Below are 9,593 nucleotides of genomic sequence, written 5' to 3'. Positions count from 1 at the left end.
CCCCATCTTCCTTCCGAGGAGTGGCTGGTGGGTTTGAACTGCCAGCCTTCTGGTTAGCAGTCAAGTGCCTTAGGCACTACGCTACCAGAGCTCCCTATATGCTGATAGGCTAAAGTAACTCTTACCGCAAATTTCCCTCCTGAACATTCCTTTTCAACACTGAAGTCACATTCTACATCCACAAGCGTACTCCCAAAACTGCCCAGTGAACCTACCATCTCTCGCTACTTAGTCCACTTTCCAAAACTAATGACAGCATTTCACACTTCTGGGATCCTTGAAACCTTGAATATCTTCCTCACCACCCTGCTTACTCGCAAAAGAAAACACTCACTCTGTACTTCACAGAGGACATACAAATCCTAACAGAAACCACCTCAACGTTCACCATGATTGGTTTTCACCTTCCACAACCAGCATTCAGCATCATCTCTTTCTTCCTAAGGATGACAGGATGATTCCTTACCTTACCACCTGTGTTCTATGGACCACAATCCTATTTTCTTCTCTAGCACCTTGCATTATCACCTATCAATTTCTCCTTCTCTCATTCAAATTTTCTCTCAATATAATGAATGATCACTCATCAAAGGTACATTCCCAGACCCTTCAGTCTAATAGGTTCACTTCTAGGAGTTTATACAAAGGACGGGTATTTAGATTTAACTTCAGGGATATTCACACCAAAGTCACACCAAAGTTTCACAAACAGTTAAAAGTAAGAATCAAACTATGTTTTTATTTCCTTCTATTTATTTATCTATCATTTCTGACTTGGCCAAAATATATGGCTAAAATTGAGCGAAAAGACTCTACTTCATTGACAAAGCAGAAAAATCTAACTACTGAGCAAATATGAGTCATCAAGTTGATTCCGACTCACAGCAACCCACTGGGTTTCCAAGGCAGTGAATCTCTACAGAAGTAGATTGCCCCATCTTCCTACCACAGAGCAGCTGGTGGGTCTGAACTGCCAACCTCCCGTTAGTAGTCAAATGCCTTAAGCACTATGCTGCCAGAGCTCCTTAATAAGAACACAGTGAGTGTTAAAGACTACTAAAACCGAAATATGTGGATGAAATATGTTATCATAAATCTACCTTAAATGAAAACATGGTCTTATTTGGGAGAATACAAAAGGATACTGACATTGAATCAAGTTTTCTAATCTGAGTTCTGATAAAACCTATATTCATACTGCAGTGGCTCCTTTACACGTAACAGCCAAGAAGTGAAAACAGCCTACATCCTTATCTGTAGGAAATGGATAGCGATGAAAAAAACTGGTATATTCACACAGAGGAATAGTATTTAGCAATAAAAAACAAGCTTCTGGGATATGTAACAACATGGATGAACCTCAATATTACTATGCTGAATGAAAAAAGGATTACACAAAGTATATGCTGAAAAAATGTTTTTTAAAACCATGCCATCGAGTCATTACAGCCATGGCCCTGGGTGGCGCAAGTGGTTTGGCATCATTCGGTAACCTAAAGGTTGGTGCTCCTAAGCTGCCCAGGCACTCAGCAGGGAAGGCCTGGCAATCTGCTTCCACAAAGATGACAGCCAAGAAAACCCTATGGGGCAGGTCTACTCTGTAAGACATGGGGTTGCCATGAAGTGTATGCTACAAGATTCCATTTACAAACAGCTATAGAACAGAACATTATGACAGAAAAAAACCAGTGATGAGAGGACTGAGAGGGACAGGAAAGAACGGGGGGGGGGGGGCGGCGCAGAATTAATGTTTCACAGCATGACAAGGGTTTACACAACACAGGTGTGTACATTTATCAAATCTCATCATCCCTACATTTAAGAATTGCACCTTTTAGCACTCTAGTTAATGACATACACACTGAAGTATTTAGGGGTTGGTCTGTTACTGATGTCTGTAACTTACTTTGTTAGCATCCTTCCCCCAGAAAACATGGACTGATGAATAGAAGGATGCCTAGATGGAGATATTCAATGATACAAACAGCAAATGTTAACTGCAGAGTCCACGAGGTGGGCATAATTCTTTCAACTTCTCTTCATGTCTTAAAATTCTTATAACAAAATACTGGAAAACTTTAACTTTTAGTTAAGTCAGCTGGAGAAAGCAAACTATCTGGTTAAATCTGTTAATTCAAAGCCTAGAAAAGAAATAGAAGCTTCTTTAGCTTTAAGTGTCAAACGATTTAAAAACCTAGTGATTCCGCAAATGGCAAGAACCATTCCGTTTACATCTAAGAAAAGACACTAAGCCATTTTAGGCATCGTCACGTCTGTACGTTCATGAGCTTTCCCACAAGTTGTTGAATACGGCTGCTATCTTGGAAACCACTATAACCATCTTTGGCCAGTGTAGCCTTAATTTATCATACATGGGCCATACGCAGAAAGAAAGGAAAAAAAAAAACTCACCATCATCAAATTGATTCTGATTCAGACCAACTCCACTGGGTTTCCAAGGCTGTAAATCTTTACGGAAGTAGACTGCCCCATGTTCCTTTCATGGAGCGGTTGGTGGGTTTGAACCGCCAACCTACTGGTTAGCAGCCAAATGCCTTATCCACTCACTATGCCACCAGAGCTCCTTATATGTGGAAATAGCTATGGAAATTAACTATACTTACCTAAATACTCGAAGAGAAAAGGCATAGTATATAGGTCAAAATAGACCAAAACAGACTATTTTTCCTCAAAGACAGAAATACTCTAGCACTAAATAATCCTATGTTTAATCACTAATTTACAATAATGCTAACTTTTCTAGCTTAATTAAAACCTTAGAAATATAAATTTTTAAACATAAAAGCCACTCACTTCTGGTATATGACAGTTCCTGTTTGGGTCTTCTTAACTAAATCTTATTCACATTGATCTTTAAAATATTTTTAAATCTTTGGCAAAGAAAATGACTTGAGTACCTCAGAGAAGGTCTCACTAATGAAGGTTTTATCATTCTGTAGACGGTGAAAAAAAAAAAATCACCTACAGAAAAAAACAATAATGGAAGATAACCAAGAGAAGAAGGTAAAACCATCGTAAATTTTATTTGAATGATTTATGCTTGAATACAGTCTCTATGGGATTGCCGTGTACATATACTGCTGAATAAATTAGATGGGATCCCTGCCCTCAGGGACCTAACTACTGGGCCAATGAAGAAATGCGTAAGACACAAAACAAGTAAACAAATACATGTTTATGATACGTACTATGGGAGAAATTTACAGGATGACATGACGTCTATGGTTATCAGGTTAGGCCCCTCTGATCTTTAAGGCCAGCCCTAAAGAACAAGCAATAGCCAGCCCTATGAAAAAGGAGAAGGAAAGAGCATCCCTTCAAAAGACAGTATGTGAAAAGGTTCTGCAGGAGAACAAGCTCAGCAGGTCCAAGGAACAGAGAGAAAGCTAGTGTGACTGCAGCACAACAGGAAAGCTACACAATCTACAGACAGAGACAGAACTGGTTTGGGATTTATGCCAAGTGCAAAAGGAAATCACTGAAAGATATGGAAAAGGGAGAAGGGCACACCCTCTTTTATGTCTCTTACCACAAGGAAAGAGAGTTGTAGAGGGGTAAGGAGTAGAAGCAGAAGGCCAGTGAAGAGGCTAAGGCAATAGTGCAGAGAAAAGATGACATGGAATAGGAAATGGAAAGGGAGGTTTGAGATACAGTATTCTGACAACAGAACTCAAGAGTGCTCATAAAATGAGGGGCAGGGGGATGGTCTGAGCAACTAGATACAAGATGGCACCATTAACTAAGACTGCAAACAGAGGGTATGATGGTTAATTTTATGTGTCAACTTTGTTAGGCTAGGGTCCCCAGCTGTTTGGCCAAATACCAGTCTAACTGATGTCATGTTGTAGTTACATGACTAGATTAGTTGGCCTTGAATAGAACTGATGATGTAATCGACTGTAATTACCTTATATCTAAAGTAATATAATCACCTTCCATAATGCAGTCTGATGTGATAGAATCAGTCAATTAGCTGAACTCATACCAGTGTAGGGTGGATTCTAAACCTCATCACTCCTGAGTTTCTATCTGAAGAGACAGTAAGTCAGACACTCAGGAAAAGCCACATAGCATGTAAGGATTATCTACAAGCAAATGAAAGCTAAGACCACTGGCAGATACCAGAATTAGGAGAAAGGCTCACAGGGGGAACTCACATGGCCTAAAACCCAATTTGGTTTTTCGGCCTCCAGAATTGAGATACAATAAATTTCTGTTCTTCAAAGTCACTCACTTCTGATCCTTCTGTTAAGGCACCACAAGGTAAGTAAGACACAGGACAAGAAGAGGTTTTGATTTTGACTGGGGTGGGGGTTGGCCAATGGAGAATCAAGAATGGCTGCAGACATGATAGCTTTGAGATGCCTGTAAGACAGCCGGGAGGGTAGGTGGAGGATGTATGGAGCTAGCAGCATAATGAACAAGTTCCTTAAACTTGCCCACAGTGTTTATAAAATATAAATTAATGGGCCATACTACTCCAGATCTATTGAATCACAATGGGAATGTTCATGTGCACATTTTAAACATGTCCAAGTGACTCTGATCCCAGCAAGAATGTGAGAATCACTTATGTAAATAGATTTTAATGTTATAGTTCATCACCTAGGGATATCGCTTTAAACAAAACAGTATGTTGAGCTATAACAGTATGCTGAGTTAAGATAACAGTTTGACTTAAATACAGAGCTAATCTCCTCAACTCACACAGCCTTACAGGGGAAATACTGCTCTAATTAGCCATTACTTCCGATGACATTTATTGACAGCCACTCTAGGTATATGGTATCTATTTCACAAGTATTTTCTTACAAAATATCCATGCAATCTCTTAGGCAAGTAAATCAAAGTTCAGAAAGACAGAGTCTCACCCAAAGGACACAGTAAGTAACAAAGTCACTACTCCGCTGATTCCATCTGCTTTCCACCACACCAAAGTGTGCCGACCCCCCCATAAAGCTCACTATCTGTGACTCATGCTGCATGAAAATAATTACACCAAGATAAAACAAGGTGAGTGCCTGAAGGGAAGCAGAAAGGACAGTGAGATCTAAGAAGGAATGTTACATCTGATTTTTCACTACTTGAAAGTCTTAGGATTAGATTCTTCAGAAGCTATAGTTAACTCCAGAACTTCACCTTTCAAAGTATCCACAAAGCTACTTATTAATAGCAAAATTTTTTGAATCCTGCACAAAAAGTCCTAAGACCCACAAAACCTTTAAAAAAAAAAACTCCCACCCTAAAAAAAGAAAACAGAAATAAAAGTCCTGAGTCTCTTCCTGACTCAACATACAATCTCTTCACAGATGTCAGTGCTTAAAAATAAGAGGCAGTTTTAGGGTCAGAAAGTCCTGGGTAAATCCCAGCTCTCCTATCTGCTTAAGGTCACAACTAACACGTCACTAATGACTTTTGTCCTCAAAAAACTCACTGTCACTGCATTCATTCTGACTCACAGTGACCCTTTAGGACTGAGTAGAACTGTCCCATAGAATTTCCAAGGCTGTATATCTTTATAGAAGCAGGACGACTCATCTTTCTCCCACAGAGCAGTTGGTGGGTTCAAACTGCCGACCTTTGGGTTGGCAGCCCGATACTTTAACCACTGTGCCATCAGGGCTCCTCTTAGCCTTGAGATAAAGAGAATCCATACACGCATATTAAATAAACTGTTATGATCATTTGTCATTATTATTAGAAGATCATACAAATAATAATCGATAGCCATCTGAGATTTTAACAGAGAATGTTGACATTTGCTTTGTTTTAAATACATGCATCAAACAATCTACCTCAATACTGTGGTATTAGGATGTTTTCTAAAATGTTTACAAATCTCCTTTGCTGACTTCCCCTAAACCAGGATCAACCCCTGAACTTACCGTTTCATAACAGTTTCAATGTTTTTAAGTGTTCATTATCTCCAGGCTAGACTTTAAGTTCCTCGAAGGCAGAAGTAGTGTTGTAATTAGTTTCTAATCCTTCATTTAATATCCGAGTGCTTACTGTGTGCTTTGCACCGATTCAGGTCCTGAGACTACAGTAGTAAACAAAATAAAACCCTGTCCTCTTAGAGTTTTTATTCTAGTGGGATAACAGAGACATTAAACAAATAAATATGTGTCAAGAAGCTCTGGTAGCGTAGTGCCTAAGGCACCTTACAGCTAACCAGAAGGCTGGCGGTTCAAACCCACCAACCACTCCTCAGAAGGAAAGTTGGGCAATCTCCTTCAGTATTGATACCGCCTCAGAAACCTAAGGAGGAATCGCTATAAGCCCAACTTGATGGCAGTGCGTTGCATTGCCTTAGTGATATCCACTAATCCACTACCATCAATCGATTGAGACTCATAGCAACCCTACAGGACAGAGCAGAACTGCTCCAGGGGGTTTCCAAGTGTGTAAATATTAACTGAAGCAGACAGCCTCATCTTTCTCCTGCAGAGCAGCTGGTGGATTCCAACTACCAGTCTTTTGGTTAGCAGCCCAATGCTTTAACCACAGCACCACTAGAGCTCCTTAACTAGTGGTAAGTGTTACCTTTAACAAAAAAAAAAAAAAAAAAAAGGAGGGTAACAGGAGTAAAAAGTGTTGTAGGAACTGGGAAAGCTGCTGCTTTTTTACATAGGCTGTCAGACAAGGCCTTACATATAACCGAAATCTGAAATGAGCAGAGCATGCGGCACAGATATCTGGAGGGGAGGAGGCATCCAGGGAGGGGGCAAGAGGAAATGCAAAGGCCTTGAAGCAAGAACATGCTTGGGATGGGAGACGAGTAAGAAGGCGAGTGCAGACTGAGGACATGAGAGGGCAGCCTGAGAGCAAGGAATGATAGGATCTGACTTCACGTGTTTATAGGATCACTCAACATAGAGGGAGAGACTAGAGAATAACGGATGGAAGTAACCTGCCTCTGGAGTGGACCACAATAATCCAGAAGAGAGGTAGTGGCTTTGACCAAGGGAGTAATGATGAAGATAAATGGCTGGATTCTAGTTAGGTTCTGAAGGTACAAACCACAGGATTTGCTGATGGACTGGATGTGGAGAGGAAAGAGAAGTCAGGGAGCATTCCAAGGTTTAGGAAGAGTGAAGATGTCAATACCTGAGATGACAAAGAAAAGCAATTCTAGTTTCCTAGAATCCCCAGTACACAGGAGACACTCAAATATTTATCTGTGAAGTGAATCTAGCTGAATAAACTCCCAAAATGAAGCAGGTAAACTCAATTATTGGTTTCTGTTTCCTTTAAATTTCCTTTAGTAATGTTTGTTGATTACACAAAGAAAGAGAATCAAGATATTGGAACACAGTAACTAATCTTCACATCTTAAGAATCTGTTTACATTTTAAATTTACAATTCTCCTGCTCTAACAGAAATCTGCATGAAGGCTCTGTGACAGCCTGAGGATTCCTACCCCGAGTCATTAACCTATTCATTAATGATGTCATTCCCCTGGAAGGACTAGGCCTGCAAAGAGAACTCCCTAGACCAGAATCAATTGAAAATTTAACACTTCACAATAAATTTTCAGAATGAGACAAGACAGAACAAGTCCCTTAAAAAAAAAAAATAATAAGCCGTAAGCCATCCAAAAAAAACCTAACTCACTGCCCTGTTTGGTTTCCCAGGCGGTATCTCTATGTAAGTAGATTGCCCAAGTTTTCCTTCCGAGGAGTGGCTCGTGGGTTTGAATCGCCAGCCCTCAGGTTAGCAGTCAAATGCCTTAGGCACTATGCCACCAGAGCTCAAAAACAAAACTCACTGCCCTGGAGTTGATTCTGACTATTAGCGACCCCTCCTTGGGTTTCGCATGTGGTATATCTACGGAAGTCGATCACCCAATCATCAGTTGTTTTACTTGAAACAACAAGGTCCTTGGAAACAATTGTAATAAAAAATTGAAATCTATCTGCAACTGTGAAATGAAGCACATCTTCCCCCAAGCATACACTTTGGAACCCACCAGCCAATCAGTGAAATTAGTGAAACTGACGTTCACTTAGGGAAGAATTCGGTGTCATCAACTTGGGCACTTCTTACAGTTACTCCCGATTTTCTAACCCAGACCAACGAAGTTATAAAATTATAGGAATATAAAAGGAATTCTCCTAAAGACCATCCCTTCGCCCCTCCCAGTGACTTAAAAAATCTAATAGAGGCTTAAGAATCATCTCTGTCAACATTAATTTCCCACCCTAACCCGATGTGCTTTTAAAAAAAAAAAAAAAGCACTTAGAACTTTCGTTGAGAATACAGCTTAAAAAGAGACCTTTCAAAGAAGCCGATCATACTGAGTTCAGCAACAGGCGGTACTTTCCATTTTCCTATGGGTAAAAGGCCTCGCTTGAACCAACCCAAACAAATCTGCTGAAATGCCAGCCAAGATCCCCCGTATCACCCCCGCTCCGCCCCTAAACTGGCCTGGAAACACAACAGCCACTGACCATGAAGCTCAACAGAAAAGAACCAGTGGTAAGCAAAACAATGGTTTTTAGAGGCATGAGGGTTAATATGCCAGGTTTTAACCACCACCTAGAAACGAGTGACAGCCCGGGCGACCCACAAGTACATTCAAAACAGAGCCGCACGCCTCGTTCCTCCGCTCCAAAGGCTCTGCACGCGGACTAGACGCGAGCTGGAAGAGGTCTCCCCGGGGAGGCTCGAGAACCGCCTCGGGGGAAGGGAGTGCTCTGGGGGTGCCCAGACGCCCGAGGAACTGAGCGCAAAAGGCAGCGTGTGCCAAGGATGAATGCAAACTGCTCGGTTCCTACTACAAAACACTAAGGGCACGGAGCCCCAGTTGGGATTGCCCTCTCCGGGAAGGAAAGGCTAGGGAGGAAAGGTAAAGGTGCCCCTAAAAAGGGGCCTAGGAAGCTACTATTTCTCAATCAGCGGGCTGGGGGGCGGATGGGTGCTGGAGATGGAGGCCGCTTTTGATTCGCTTCTCATTTCATCACTGAAATAGGGGAAGAAGCCCTAAAGAGAGAGGAGGGTGGTGGGCAAGAGGTGGGGGAGGGGAGCAAGAGACCGAGTGGGGTCCGGAAGGATAGCAGAATGACCGGGTGAGCGCACCGGGAAGAAAAAGAGGGCGCAACCGCCCGCTAGACTCTGGAAACCGGGCGCTTCTCTGCCAGCAACAAGGGGAAGGAGCCACCCTCCTCCCCGCCCCCACACTCACCATGTAGAGGGTGAAGGGCAGACCGAGCAGAAAGAGCCACAGGTAGAGGTGCAGCGCGTTCACGAAGGTGGCCTGGTGCGGGTCGTAGTACCAGCCCCCGCTGAGCGCGGCCCACACCCCCTGCCGGAGGATTTGCAGCGTCTGCGACCCCATCCCCACCCGGCGCCGCCGCCGCCGCCGCCGCCGCCGCCGCCGTCCCCGCCCCGGCCCCAGCTCTGCCTCGGTCGCCGGAGCCTGCAGCTGCCCCGTCTATCCCCCTTCGGAGCTCGGGGAGAGCGGGCCGGCGCTTCGGCGGTGGCTAGTGCTGCTGCAGGAGGAGGAGGCAGTGAACCAAGAGGAGGAGACCGAGGAGGAGGCGGCAGCGAGCAGCGGGGAGGAGGAGAGCAC

At 42.9% G+C, this 9,593-nt stretch overlaps 1 protein-coding gene across 1 annotated transcript in view; it reads right to left on the bottom strand.

Moving 5' to 3' along the window:
* The window catches only part of PCNX1 (pecanex 1), a 210,724-nt gene extending 201,365 nt beyond the window's left edge, over positions 1–9,359 (bottom strand). Inside the window, exon 1 of the mRNA XM_007942339.1 lies at positions 9,207–9,359. Coding sequence (XP_007940530.1) covers positions 9,207–9,359 — 153 coding nt within the window. The remainder of the gene's footprint in view (positions 1–9,206) is intronic.
* Between the last annotated feature and the right edge of the window lie 234 nt (positions 9,360–9,593).

The sequence above is a fragment of the Orycteropus afer genome, unplaced genomic scaffold (genome assembly GCF_000298275.1).
Source record: "Orycteropus afer afer isolate SDZICR_OR568_19922 unplaced genomic scaffold, OryAfe1.0 scaffold00088, whole genome shotgun sequence".
In the NCBI taxonomy this organism is placed as follows: Eukaryota; Metazoa; Chordata; class Mammalia; order Tubulidentata; family Orycteropodidae; genus Orycteropus; species Orycteropus afer.
Note: the sequence above shows the minus strand (reverse complement) of the source record. Positions and strands in the feature narration are given on the sequence as shown.